The sequence below is a fragment of the Sitophilus oryzae genome, unplaced genomic scaffold, assembly GCF_002938485.1.
Source record: "Sitophilus oryzae breed Bouriz unplaced genomic scaffold, Soryzae_2.0 scaffold_357_pilon_pilon, whole genome shotgun sequence".
Lineage (NCBI taxonomy): Eukaryota > Metazoa > Arthropoda > Insecta > Coleoptera > Curculionidae > Sitophilus > Sitophilus oryzae.
In genome coordinates, this window is record NW_022146926.1 from 2,173,539 (window position 1) to 2,189,508 (window position 15,970).

Here is a 15,970-nt window from a genome sequence, read left to right on the forward strand (position 1 = left end):
ATTGGCGCCAATAAATATATGGAGAAAGAAAATTGATTTTTTACACGTGTATGAAATTGTGAAATGAGCACCTATTTGTGTGTGCATGTTTTAATATCTTAAGTATCTCCTCAAAAAAGTGCTATGGGTATTTCGAAATACCCATAAGATTTTTTTGAATACAAGGAAGGTTCTTTCCACCTTCTATTCCAGTATGTAATGAAAACTATCATTATGAAATAATGAATAGAAAACAATTTTTTTTAACATAAACAAACCACACAAAACAAATTGTTGGTTCGTAGTAGTCAGAGATATACAGGGTGTTTCAAAACAAATGCGAAAAACTTCAGGGGGTTGGGTCAAAAGTCAACCATTAGGGAGATATCGCGGTACAAAAATGGCGGAAAAATAATGTTTTTATTTTTTATCTTGAAAACGAAAAGAGATAGACTAATGAAATTTTATGGAAGCATTACTGTTATGAAAACACACTTTCTGGTATTTTTTACTTTTTTTTTTAAAATGAGTGGAAGGGGTTGAAATAAACTACCCCTATCATTCTTGTTAATGAAATTTAAAGAAAAATCTTATCATACACATGCAAAAAAAAATAATTTTGGATAGTTTAGTTTATTTAGAAACTTTTTTATCTCTTGTGTTTTTTTGATAAAACTCACCGATTTGAAATTAAAAAATAAAATGTAAAGCATTACATGTCAGGACAAAAAACATTTTTAGATAAAGAATCTAGTGGGCAGCTGTAATTTTTTTAGAAAAAAATCTAGTCGGCCGCTGTCACTTTTTAGGATGTTTCTAATATTGTTCTATTTGACATTACCCTACTGCAATACGTTATTATCTAGATTATTATTATTATCATTATTATCGCTAGATTCTTAATCTAAAAATATTTTTAGTCCTGACATATAATGCTTTACATTTTATTTTTTAATTTCAAATCGGTGAGTTTTATAAAAAAATACAAGAGATAAAAAAGTTTCTGAACAAACTAAACTATCCAAATTAATTTTTTTGCATGAGTTTGATAAGATTTTTCTTTAAATTTCGTTAACAAGAATGATAGGGGTAGTTTATTTCAACCCCTTCCACTCATTTTAAAAAAGTGAAAAATTACCAGAAAGTGTGTTTTCATAACAGTAATGCTTCAATAAAATTTCATTAGTCTATCTCTTTTCGTTTTCCAGATAAAAAATAAAAACATTATTTTTCCGCCATCTTTGTACCGCGATATCTCCCTAATGGTTGACTTTTGACCCAACGTTTATGAAGCAAACTACCCTTTATTTTGAACAAGTAATCACCCCCTGAAGTTTTTCGCATTTGTTTTGAAACACCCTGTAGATGCAGTAGTATTTTAGTTTAATGGCCATAACTGCCGGGGCTATCCGGCCGGGAAAATTATCGTTTTTTAATAAAAAGTAAAAAATATTTAAATTAAAAAAACAATTCATTAAAAAATATATATCCTTCAAATCCAAGTGTGTGCAACATAGTGCAAACACTTTTTTAATGGGTACTTGACTTTCACATTCACAATCCGAAGGCAATAAAGTGGTTGATGCGTAATGCTAGCTACACAATCTTTCTTGCACCTTGCTACTTCCCAGGCGTGTAAACGTCGGTGTAAACACTAATATATGGGGTTGACACGGTCAAAGAGTACACTTGGACGCTGTGTGAGTTTCACTCGGACCCTGTTTGGATCGTACCAACTGATTTAAAATCGGTTGACCGTCGTGTCAACCAAGCGATAGCACAATTTTTTTTTCTACATTAACTTACTACGAAAGCGTAGAGCTGCCATCGCAACAATGAAATATAATTTTAGCAAAATTTACACTTTTTCTGTAAATTTACAGATTTTCTGTAAATTTACACTTTTTCTGTATGTGTTAAATTTACACTTTTTCTGTAAATTGCATGCGAAATTTACTACCCAGCAGAATGACGTCTCGGCATCGACCTCTCGTTACTCACTAGTTACAAGTGAGCATTGTTCTGCGCTGATTAAGTTGCTATTGTGCCTAAGTAGTACATATATTCATCAGAGATTATGGACGAATACATTAAAACCTACTTTCATATCGGATTAAGTCATAAAGAAATTTTGACATGTCTGCTAGAGGATGGTTATGTTAAGTTTACATCATTTGCAGACGACAGTTTACGTCATCCCAGAGGTGGAGGCCATCAGATCCTCTTGCAAACAGTAATGCATCGGAAAGGGTGAAAATACTTTCCGGGTCGATTAAAAGCATATTAGAAAACATATTAAACAAAAAAATGCCATACTATTATATCATACACATTCGAAATTTAATACATAATCCCTAAAATAAGAGATCACCCGATTTTTCTGTACTATGTTAGACCCAGGTTCAGTATAGACGATGAGGAATAATTCTTCAAGTATTTTTGAAGAGAGTGTGGTTTCAGAACAAAATATATCTTTGAATATACTGGGATATTGCTTAATCTTTTCATATAATCCGCATGTCTTCAATCCTTCAATTAATTGCCGCAGTGGTTCCCTAATTCTGTCTTTACTAGTAAAGACTTTTGTGAATAAACTGCCGTAGAACAGAATTCGATGGGAACTACTCGTAGAATAACGCACCACTGTTGCCACTAACGCATAAATTAACAGAGAAAGTGTAAATTTACAGAAAATCTGTAAATTTACAGAAAAAGTGTAAATTTACAGAAAAAGTGTAAATTTACAGAAAATCTGTAAATTTACAGAAAATCTGTAAATTTACAGAAAAAGTGTAAATTTACAGAAAAAGTGTAAATTTACAGAAAATCTGTAAATTTACAGAAAATCTGTAAATTTACAGAAAAAGTGTAAATTTTGCTAAAAATATTTTTCAATGTTGCGATGGCAGCTCTACGCTTTCGTAACTTACATATGATACAATATTTTTTTTTGAAACCTAGCAACATATCTACGTATTGTTTTTTTTGTTGATTTTTATTTTTTTCTAATGATATAGATGCGAAAAGAAAAATTTACGACGCACGAGGTACTAGGAGCTCAACGTCCAGATCTTCCAGGAACTACAGAAGTTATTTCGATCTTCACAATCCGTTTTCTCAACGGTTTTTCGGTAGTTATCCATGATTTCCCCGTTTTTTACTCCTTTTTAAGTGTGCTAATACGATTTTTTTTATTATTTTTTATTAAAATATTGTCCATTTAATCCCGAATTATTTTTCGATTTTTTTATTTTTTAATTTAAACTAACTTAACTAACCGTGAAAAAAAGCTTTTTAGGTTTTTTCAAACTATTTTACTTAAAAACAGTGGCACTGGTTTTCAGTAAAAATCTAGTATTTTATTTTGACTATATTTTGTTCATGTTTAGATGAGACGAAAATCTAAAAATGCTTTTAAAGTACAATATGCTTAAGGAATTTTACGCGAAATGAGGTTATACCTAAATTGGAGTTTGTGAAATGAATCATTATTTGTGAATTTTTGAATTCTTATGTGCTTAGGTCAATACGCAGGTTAATAATACGGTTGGCTTTCATATAACAATTAAAAAATGTGCTAATTAATTTTTTTACGGGTTTTTATTTTAATCGGGCCATTTAAAAAAAATGATACTATTTTTATTTAGGCACATTTTTGGATTCAGGTATGACTTCCTAATTTATTTCGCATTCTTGTTTTAAATTTGCGCTTTTTAACGCTCACTTATTAACCAGCCATGATTAATAATGTATTTTCCTAACATTTTGAGGTAGGTAGCTTTTTTAAAGCCAGCACTAAGCATTCACAATTAAAAGTACCTACTGACTTTCGTAACAAATCATCACTTTGGGGGATGGTACAACCAAGTTGGGCTGAACGCTTTCTTGCAAACGATCTACAGCCATACATGACATACCTATATCAGTTAATTCAGTTTGGACTTTCCAATACTTTTTCTTTAGTTTCAAAAGTAAAAAACCATGTAATAACTAGTAGTGGGAACTATCGAATGAATACTATCGAAACATTCGATAGTTGCAATTCATTCGAATAATTCGATAGTTAGTAAGAAAACATTCGTTGAAAACTATTCGAATAAAAATTATCGAATAGATCCGTTATCGCCTTGAAATATTGTATTCTAGTAATTCGGCAGCAAAAACCATTCATTTATAAAATTCATTCATTTATTCGTCAGGATCGATTATAATAAAATATTAACTGAATTTTAGTTGCGACGTAGGTTTCTTTCCGAGAAACCCGACAGCGGTCGGTGGCAATGCTATGAAAGAAGCCGGCATCTTTGATTTTTTGCGGAGTCAGATAAGGACACATTATTTTTTTTATTGAGGTGCCAGTATTTACACAGAAAATACATTATGAAGGGCGCTGTTGCCATATTTTGGTATTAGTTGATATTAGCAAAGAATATTATTGTTTGACTTTAGTTAGTTAGGGCAAGTTAGGGATAGTATGTCTATATATTCTACATTTTTTTTTATTAATATTCTGTTGTTACACTGCAATAATATTTGTTATTTTGGATGTAGGAAAATGATTTTTAATATTTTTATTCTCATCTCTCTTAAAAATTGCTACTTCTCAAAATTTCCCATTAAAAAATAGACCATATACCATATAAAATTAAATAATTGAAAGATCGGACTACGGAAAACCACACAAATTTTCGGAAAAATTTTGACCACCTGCACATGCACACAATCGTCAATAAATAAAATTAAAAAATAACTACTATTTTAGTATTTTAACTATTTTAATAAACGCAAAAATAGCACAGTATTTATACGGCGAAGTTATAAAAATTTGGAAGAACTAATAATGCACTGACGCATACAAAAATCAAACGAATACTAAATTTCATTTATCAAAAGCATTCGATAGTCGTGGCGCAACGATAACCATTTAGTCGCACGGCGAATTTGTCACATATGCTTTAGTACACAATTGAATGAATGGTTTTATTCGAATAAAACCATTCGATAGTTGAAATCATTCATTCATTAAACATTCGATAGTCTAATTCATTCGATAGTTCCCATCGCTAGTAATAACTAACCGATAATGATCAAGTGTAGTATATCCATCCTTACAACAATAACATACCTTTCATTTACTATAATTTAAGTTGGAAAAATTTAGCAAAATCTTTTTGGGCAATTTTTTTTTATAAATATACCCAACCTTTTTATTGATATTTTATTTCATTTATAGGATATGAGACTGCGTGTAAGGTTTAAATTTACTAAAAGAGTGTTTATCTATTGTTTTTACTTAATAGTTTCTATTATAAATATTATAGTTAATATATGTAATGTATATTTTTTTAATAAGATACTAGTTTACTAAGCACGTGTTGTATTCTTTGAAATGCAGTCATGGCGTATTCAGAATGGAATGCAAAAATAGAGTTCATAAAAAAGAGTACTTAAAAAAATAGCTGCGAAAGAATTTACGAATCTGCTACACCTTTTAATACATAATAATTTTAAATGAAATTTAAGTCAATTAATATGAATAAAGATATGCCCCATTTAATCCTTGAAGAAAATTTATAACAAATTTAAAGCTCAATTCTGAGCTTCGCAATTAGTGGAATAAATTGGTGGCTTTAATTAGCGTAGAAGTTTGTTCCTTTAATTTCAATGTTAGCATTCAGAACGTCAGAATTAGTGGTAGACATTTTCAGTTAGTAGAAAAAGTTTTTTGCGAGAAATGTCATTTTGGCCTTAGATTATCTTCCGCCAAGAGAAATTTTATCAAAAGTTATAATATAAGCTAAATATTAGGGTTTCTCTATGGATACAACTGACTAAGGGCTCGAACACACTGACGACCAGGTCGCACCGGCCAGGCCGCAGCTACCTCTAAAACCATTAAATCAAATGACATAGCGCACACTAACGTCCTGGCCGTCCGTTGGTCGTTGCGACCAGAAGACTGCACGGAAATATTATTATTTTCTGCCGCTTGTTGCCGGTTTTCTTCCAAATTAATAATATTTCAGATGAAATCCCTCAAATTCAAGGCACAATATCTTATTGTCTATAAGATATAGTGTTTTAGTGTAGATTTTGCACCCGTGCAGAAAATCCAAAGAAATAGTATACAGACTGGATCAAAGGTAAACTTAAATCTAATCCCTTTTTTTTTATCAAGGGTCGATTCTAGTAAAAACTCAAAACATTTTTATATGACATACCCACTCTATTTATGGTTAGTATGATACCTGTTATTATACCTTTGAGTTACGATGTTTAAAAAACTAAAAAAAATATATATTTAAAGTTTTTCTACAACCACTTGTTTTTTTTTATTAAATTAGTTTTTTTAGTTGTATTGTAGTCATATACAAGGAGGACAACTGTATTTTAAATATGATATTTAATTTAACGTTTTTCAAACAGGGTTCATTAGACTATATTTCTACTAGGTACATTATTTCGAAAAAAAAATTAAGAAAGTAACTTAAACATTCATAAAAATAGAAGTAATTACTGTTGTAGATTCTTCGTTATATTATAAACATTGAAATAACTGGAAGCTAAACTTTCTACCTGTTTATATTTAGAGCCAGTTCTGACGATCTTTTTACGATGACCCTAATATGTTTACTTCTAAAGTCGATAAGGGCGCCATATCAGTAGAAAAAAGAAACAGAATATCTCCCTTTTTGTCGGTCGCGCGTACACAATGCTTTTTGTTTGTTGTGAATAGCAACTTCGCTTTTTAGTTAACTCGGATATTTTAACATTTCTGAAACAATATTTTCTAATTGGTAAAACATAAAAAATCGTTAAATTTGACAACTCTGTTGAAACTGGTCGTTCGTCTGGCCGCAGCTAAAAACGCAATACATCCGGCCAGCCGACGGAAGCTGTTGCTAGGATATTTAGTTAATTTTAATTGCGTTTTTTAAACATTGTGAATGATCGTAAACTAAAAAATATAAAGTGTAATAGAAACCACTAATCTATTCCACTAATTGCGAGGTTCTGAATGAAGCTTTATTTTTCACCTTCGATTTCAAATTTTGACGCATGATTATTTAATTCAGATTAATTTACTATACATTTTATACTTAAAATTTCTTTAGAAATGATAATCAGAAACTTTGGATTATTTATATGGAGTGTCCTATTAAAAAATATGTTTGATTTGTTAAGTACTTACTGGATCACCCCGTATAACGGGTATATTTTTTACAAATGCCGATGAATTTCTTTCAAAATACAGTTTTTTCGAAATTCCTACCCGTTTAGATGCTATAATTGAGACTATCTTGGTTGTATCACCCTGTATAATTTATTTTAATAATTCTGATATAAAATCTTTCGTATTATACATTTATTTCCTTAGTTATTTCAGTTTTCTCTATTAATAGTTTAATAAAAAAGTAGAATTAATTATTCATTACTACATTTTCATTTTTTTTTAATTTAGTTAGCAGTTCATTTTTAATATACCTACGCATCATTGAGATTAACTGAAAGTTTAACGCGACATAAATAAAACATACTCGGGACCCACCAAACCGATTTTTCTCCTCTCTCCACCTATAAGGTTTCACTATAGGCAGTTCTCCACCCGGCTTGGTTTGTATATACTTCGGTGGTGATTGGCAGTAGCATCAGGATACTTGAAAAACGCTTTTCTTCTGGCCCAATTACTCGCGCCTTTTTTGGAATTGTGCATTACTGAATGCTTGTTCTTTTTGCAGATAAGAAGAGACGCATGTACGACCAGTACGGCAAAGACGGCCTGTTGAACGGCGGCGGTAGATCTAGAAGCCGTCACGACGACGATTTCGATCTCGGCTCGTTCGGATTCTTCACCTTCCGCGACCCTGAAGATGTATTTAGGGAATTCTTCGGGGCCAGTGATGTTTTTGATCTCTTAAGCGGTAAGTATTTGTTAAAGCCTCCGATTAAATACAAGGTATCTCAGAAATAAGTGCATGTATTTTAACTGGTGTAGTCTATAAAATGAATAACTTTGAATTTTACCGTTATTTTTTACCAACATGTCAAATATAAAATCCCTCTATCAAAAAAGTTACTGATATTCTTTAAAATGAGTGCCTGAACGAATCAGATAGGTAACTCTTTTTAATTTCGTGAAATAGAAAAGGAAAATAATAAAACAAGTGACAGTTCTTCCTCTTCTTGCAAAAATCAACACGAAATGTCATAATTGACAAAAGTTAAACGTCATCAACCTTTGACATTTCTAAATATCAGACCAATGCCGTCTCTAATAGAACAGCCTCGGAGCGAGATTTATGACGTCACGCTAGTTAGATACCACGGATTAATAAATATGTTGTAGAATACATAGCAAACATAATTATTCCTCGTATTTTTGGTTTGTATTTTAAAAATGATATAGTTTACATGAAATATACATAATATACAGTTAATAAATACACTATATATACCTATTTATCGTAATAAATACTTTGGCAAATAAACTATGAACCATACAAATGCAGCAAATGCTTCACAATATACAAATAATGAATAGGTACATAAGATAATGGGTAAAATGTAAAATATATTTTAAATTTTGGGGTTTGAAAATCGATTTAATTTAACAAAAAACATTCAATATCTACTAATAGTGATATATTATTATTTGCATTCACAAAATTTATATGTATATTTTGCAAGCATCAATGTTCGAAAAATTATATTTGCAAATAATACAATATCATAGAAAAAAAGGCGTCAGCGATGGCTATGAAATAAAGATCGCTGTCATTTTATATGTAAAATTATTCTCAAATTTTTTATTTTGTTGGGATTTAGGTTCGGGAAAAACGCTGATTAAGTTTTTATTTGGTTTTTCATTATTTTGTTTTGTTTTAAAAAAACGTTATAGCTAACGTTTATAGCATTCATCAGTGTTGTGTCATATGAAAAAAAATAGTCTCGAATATAATCCAAAAAATTACATATACGAGGAATAATTATTTTTTCCATGTATTCTACAACATAATTAATCCGTAGTATCTAACTAGCGTGACGTCATAAATCTCGCTGGGAGGCTGTTCTATTAGAGACGGCATTGCATCAGCATGGCCGCAAGTTGCTAACCTAATAAAATTAACACTAGAAAAGCCCGCGGGAACTGTCAAATTCAAAGTTATTCGTTTCACAGACTATAGTATATTTCGACCGTAGAAACACGCTCACGAGGTTTTTTGCAAAAAAAATTGTTGAAAATTTTAAATTTTTCTTGACATTTTCCGGGAAATTAAAAAAAACTTTTTAGTGCCACTTGTTTATTCACCTTTTTGGAATAGATTTTTTCTACGGTGTATCTAAACTTTGCAGTGTTGCAACCTCATTTGTTATCCACATTCTACATATTTATAAATTGACAGACAAATTTCTACACAAAAAATTAGGAATGTTAAATTTAATCTTTTATCGGTGCTCATTATTAATAATTCTAGAAAAAAAAACACATTAATTATTTTTAATACCTAACCCTTTCAATGAAGACAACAAAAACCACCGAATACTAACTAAAAAATTACGTTAATGTTGTTTACGAGTGGTATTATGTTGCAAATAACTTTATTTTGGAATAAATTTCTCAAATCAGATAAAAAAAAAAAGAAATTCCTAAAATGTTTATCGTAATTCAGAATTTAATATATCGAAAAGAGCCCAACGGATAATCGATTTATTTTTGTTTTGTTTGTTTCCTTTCATGTTTATCTGTTTTATTTTTAAAATTTAATACGAATTTGATTGATTCCGATGTCTTGAATTTGAAATTGTTGAAAATACGGCAACCTCGCTTAATATCGTCGCAAGACGCAAGCTCGACACGGCGGCGCGGCGCCTCGAAGAACAAAGAACTAGTTCACACGCTGCACTTTTGGCGGATGGTTGGTTGTCAATGGCATTGTCGAAATACATTGAAAAGATAACGAAAAAACAAAATATGTATTTAAAATTGTTGAGTGAAACATTACAAGTATTTTCTTAGATTAATAGTAGTTCGTAAAGTAGTGATAAGAAACGATAATTCTCAACATTTATTCGTTCAGAAAGGTATTCAAAGTAATGTGCGTTTTTCACGGTATTTTGTAAATCAGTGGTTCAAATTGTGATGAAGCTTATATGAAAATAATGTGTTAGAAATGGGGATTTTATTTTAGCAGTTATTATAACAGCATGTACAAGTAAAGCAGCACAGTGAAGTGTATTTTAGTTAAGTGTGTATCGAAAAAGAGAACTGTCACAGTTACATCGATTTGTCATAAGTATCTTTTTTTAATATTGGGTAAGTTTTTTCTTTTATGTAATAATATCCCAATCTTATAAATGTTATGCATCTCTGCCAAACTCCTCAGGTGGTGTGATTTTATGACTTATTTTTAAACATATACTTTCTTGTCCATATGGCAACACAGGGCGTCGAATTACCTGAGATCCGGGTAATTGGATGTAGTTGGCGATATTTACCGGCGGTTCTCAAAATGTTGTTATTATTTTTTTTAAATTTCAAAGTTAAATAACTCGGTTATTTTCAATTTATTTAAAAATAGTAAAGAGAAAATATGTTTCTTCTGACTAGATCTACCATCCCTTATAATACTTGCACTTATTTCTGGGACACCCCCATCTTAGATGTGTCTTAGAGCTCAAACGTACTGACGGCCAAGTCGCAGCGACCAGGTCGCTGTTACCTCTAATACCATTAAATCAAATGATACAACGCGCACTAACGACCTGGCCGTTGGCTGGTCGCTGCGACCAGTAGACTGCACTAAAATATTATTATTTTCTGCCGCTTGTTGCCGGTTTTCTTCCAAATTAATAATTTCTTCCAAATTTATAGTGTTTTAGTGTAGTTTTTGCACACGTGCAGAAAAAAAAACAAAGAAATAGTATACAGAAAGGGAAACTTAAATCAAGTCCTTTTTTATCAAGGGTCCATTCTAGTAAAAATTCACATTTTTATATGACATACTCTATTTATGGTTGGTATATATTTTTTTTCCTCCTTTCTTGGGTATGAGTTTTTTTTTATTAATTGAAAATGGAAACTTTTTTTTATTATGCGACGTTTCGCCTCATCATGGTGGGCTTTCTCAGGCCATTTATGGTTGGTATGATACCTGTTATTATACCTTCGAGTTTCGATGTTAAAAAATAAAAATAAATCATATTTAAGTTTCTTTTTGATCTGCCTTGTATAATCTTTTTTTTTCTTTCTCTGCAATGTGTAAAATCTGTACTAATTTCCCTTCTGTAATTACCATTAATATTTTAAATGCATTATTTGTAAAACGTTAAAAATCTTTAGATCTGACAGCCCTGCTGAAACAGGTCGTTCATCTGGGACGCACCTATGTACGCAATAAATCCGTACAGCCGACGACCATGTCGCTGCGCCCTAGCCGTCAGTGCGTTTCAGCTTTTAGTCTAATTCGTTTTTAAATAATATTAATTCAATTAATTTTTCTATATAGACCTTCATCCACACCGCCATCGTCATCACCACGGTCACCGCAACCGTCATTCGCATCCCCAAAATCAGCTGAGCAGCCATGGTCTCTTCTCGCCCTTCAGTCTACTAAGTACCGGATTTATGGATGACTTTTTCAACCACGCCGCGAGCGGACACAGCAACGGAGGATTCAGTTCGTTCAGCACGGTCAGCAGTACTTTCAGCAATGGAAACGGTACCTCCAGCAGTGCTTTGGGAGGTAACGTCCGTCGTACGTCCACGTCCACTAGGTTTGTGAACGGAAAGAAAGTCACCACCAAGAAGTAAGTAATTTGTATTGTTGAAATGTTTAATCGGTAAATCTATATCAATATATCGATATAATTGATATACCGGATCGGCAAGAAAGAGTCTTACAGCGTCCTTTAGATGAGCTGAGTGTCCGCGCGAAATCATCCGGGCACAGCATACGCGACCCATGTAAAATTGTTCATATAAATTCATGGTACTTGCTCGAAGTTGCGGACGGTCCGCTTCATCTGTAAGCGCTGTTAGTCTGTTAGATGGGTATTACTTGAATCGCTATGGTGTTCTTATACATAACCATCTAAAGCTTGATTTTCATGCATCCGTTGTCCGACGATATGATTATATGATATTAATTTTATTGGTTGAAGTTAAAGACTTCGATTGGTTAGAAAATTGCGCAGTTTTTAAATATATTGCATTTCATGCCTCCGTCCATCGGATATACAGGGTGTCTCAGATTTTAATCGGGAAAATTTAATATACGATAGAACTTGCAAAAATAATACAAAAAGTGCATATCAACTTGTAAGATTTAAAGCTTCCTTTTCGAGATACAGGGTGTTAAAGTTACTTAAAAAAGAAAAAAAATTTAAGATATTTGAAAAACTATTTAATAGATTTTGATATAACTTGACCCGTTTATAACACTTACTATGGGACTTAATTTGATGTAAATAGATTTAAGTTTAATGGCCAGGGGCGGCGGTGGGGCATCACTGTTAAATTATTTTAAAGGAAAAAATAGGCACGCCACTGCTTTTTTAGAAGTTTAATATTATTTTTGGACTTAGTAAAAAAAATATTATTTTTTGTCTCCTGACTTTTTTTGTCTATCTTACTTACTTCTTGCGAAAAAAATGAAATTCATTTATTCACTCCACCCTGGACAATAAATTAAATAATAATAATGGTTAGTTACAAAAATTACAATAATTGTTCGAATTGATAACCACTAACATCAACGCATTGGTTTCTGCTATTGTTGCCGTCAACGATATTTCATATTGTTTACGCATTATAAAAAAATCCATAAATACACGGGAAAGATACCTACTCAGCCCGATTATTTAATTTATTGTCCAGGGTGGAGTGAATAAATGAATTTATTTTTTTTCGCAAGAAGTAAGCAAGATAGACAAAAAATTCAGGAGACAAAAAAATAATATTTTTAATTACTAAATCCAAAAATAATATCAAACTTCTAAAAAAGCAGTGGCGTGCCTATTTTTTTCTTTAAAATAATTTAACAGTGATGCCCCACCGCCGCCACTGGCCATTAAACTTAAATCTATTTACATCAAATTAAGTCCCATAGTAGGTATTATAAACGGGTCAAGTTATATCAAAATCGATTAAATAGTTTTCCAAATATCTTAATTTTTTTTCTTTTTTAAGTAACTTTAACACCCTGTATCTCGAAAAGGAAACTTTAAATCTTACACGTTGATATGAACTTTTTGTTTTATTTTTGCAAGTTCTATCGTCTATTAAAGTTTCCCGATTAAAATCTGAAACCAAGGCCTGTCTTTGCCGACCGCGGAACAGAAACTACTACTAACGATTTATGTTGTCTTTCTCTCAAATTTCTATATGGTTTGCTAGAATGTTCAGCGAGTTAGAAAATATCTTGACAGACGACATTCAAAAAATGACTGAAAATGAATTTACCTGCGAATTAAAATGACGTCAACTGTCACTGTTGAATGATAGGAATACATCCATTGTGCCAGTACATTTTTCTATGTATTTACTATTAAGTTCGGTTTGGTTCGACTTCTTCACGTGTTCAGTTTTTAGAAATAATTTTCTCTATGTCTTTCGATTTTATGAGAACTCTACATGTAACAATTTTTTATAATCTTTTTTTTTCAATTTTATAGTAAATTTGATCTGGATTTACGTTCCACCATAAGGAACATATAAACAAGTTTTATTATTTCAGTATTGTTTACGGTTCACTTTTTTTTTATTTGTGGGCTTTTATCCTAGTTTACTGACACATTAATCTCAATAGCCAAGTTTGTTTTAGCCAATTGATGAATAATCCATTTCTTACCTCTAAAAATAAAATACCTATTTACGATTTTGCCTTGTAATTTTCTTTGTTTAATTTTACCAGTAGAAAATTAAAATACTTTTGTGGTTTTTTGGTTAATAACCACTTTTCATCCGTAATTTTTTTAGTCCAGCCCGTCCACGGAGAAAGATCGTACGATAACGGACGTTTTGACACATTTTGACAAATTTAATCTAACCTTAATAAAAATATAATAGTACAAGAGCTAGCACCGTCGGGAAAACGAGAATTTTAAGAAAGCTTAAGAAAGGTTCTTTAATATATCTTTTGCTATGCTCTCCTGACCAAAGTGCGGGCCGTCTGGCTGCCGGTAGACTACTGCGCATCACATCTGTACAGAATATCCCATTTTCGTGTATTTTATGGGATTTCTAGTTTATGAGTAGAGATACAATGGTGCGATTTTCACATTACTTTGCTATTTTTTTATGAAACTAAATATGCTACACATAGGTTTTTCCTAGTCTCCTTAGTTCCTGAAATGCAAGACGAATTTGTGATGCGTAGTAGTCAACAGATGTTGAATACAGATATGATGCGCAGTAGTGACCGCAACGTCTTCCGGCCGCACTCTGTTCAGGAGAGCATAGCAAAAGCACAGCCCGGCTCTACTTAACAAGGCGTGAACAACTATTTGGCAACGCCGCAACCGGCAAGAGATTGAGATCGGTTTCTAGCGAGCGCGAATGCGCGACGGGCCGTTTTACAGGCTATCGAGGCGCGTATTTTTAAATTAATTTAAAGTTCGCTCAAATTTGCCACATAAAACTAAAAAGAAATTGCCACATTACTAGTCAAAAACAGTCCCTGTTCCCCGAAAAAGTCCTGCTGACAGAACCAAAGAGATGCTTAAATTGATCACTTCGATCTTGCATTTCTTTGGTTCTTTCAGCAGGACTTTTTCGGGGAACAGGGACTGTTTTTGACAAGTAATGTGGCAAATTTGGAAAGATACTAGGCAGGCATTGTATTTAATTTTAGTCTAGTTTTAGTAGGTACCTTTGGCATTGATCCATCTGGCAAGCGATAATCCTCCTCTCTAATAATGTCACTTTCTACAAAATGCTTAGCACAAACCACAGAATATTTTGAGGGTGGCCATGCCACCCTAGGAATATTCCTAAGCCATTGGGCTTTAAGATTTTCATCCTTTGGAAAGGTAAAAACAGATACCGCTTGTTCTCTTGCATCAAGACAAGTTTTATAATTGGATTTGCACCCAGGCACACAACAAGGACTTGGCATCGTAATTTTTGATTACAACAACTAACTTTCAATAAATTGTTTTAAAAAGCACCACAAAATGTTCATTCGCCGCCGAATTTTCCGCCATTCTTTGAAGAAAGCACTTAACCTCGCTTATAACCCGGCGAATTTTTCATCCACGGATATTTGTTTTTACGCAATGTCTACGGAAAAAAATTGTCCCGGTAACTTACAAATCTCACACAGTCTTACAAATCTCACACAGACTTTTCACAACTTTAGTCTTTAACTAAACAATATTTTCTTTCAAAAAAGCAGATTTATTTACAAAAACATAACAGAGCAACAGGTCAATGAAAGTAAATCATATGGCTAAACGCTAAACGTGTATCGATCGATCTGAAACCAGGGTTGCCAGATTTCCTCGTTCACGGCTTGTTAAGTATAGTCGGGCTGTGGCAAAAGATATATTAAAGAACCAGATTTCTTAAAATTCTCTCTCGAAAACGGTGCTATCTCTAAAACTATAAGTAAAACAGTGAAATCGTTACGGAAATGAAAAAAAAAGGTTACTAATCACCAGCAAATCGTAGATTCGATGAACGGAGGCATAAAAATTCAGTAAACTTAAAAACTGCTAAATTTTCTGAAATTCTTTAAATTCAACCAATAAAAAGAATATCGTATCGTCGGATAACGGATGCATGAAAATTAAGCTTTATTAGTAAAATTCTGTTAAAAAAACTAGAAGATCAATATTAACTAGATTTAAAGAACATTTAGCTCAGATAAGATATGGTAGACCGGATAAATCTTGCTTTGCCGAACATATTGTTGATAAAGAACATTGTATAGATCTGAAATAATTTAAAATTAATTAAAAAAGTCTCAAATTACAGGCAATTAGATGAAAT

General features: G+C 32.1%; 1 protein-coding gene across 5 annotated transcripts in view; it reads left to right on the top strand.

Annotated features, from left to right (window-relative positions):
- LOC115884810 (dnaJ homolog subfamily B member 6-B) overlaps positions 1-15,970 on the top strand; it is a 121,522-nt gene that overhangs the window by 102,074 nt on the left and 3,478 nt on the right. For 3 of the 5 annotated variants that reach the window (XM_030903503.1, XM_030903502.1, XM_030903504.1), the window contains 3 exons: positions 2,997-3,110; positions 7,719-7,901; positions 11,487-11,787. In XM_030903503.1, coding sequence (XP_030759363.1) covers positions 2,997-3,110; positions 7,719-7,901; positions 11,487-11,787 — 598 coding nt within the window. The remainder of the gene's footprint in view (positions 1-2,996; positions 3,111-7,718; positions 7,902-11,486; positions 11,788-15,970) is intronic. The other 2 variants (XM_030903506.1, XM_030903505.1) reach the window with 1 other exon arrangement.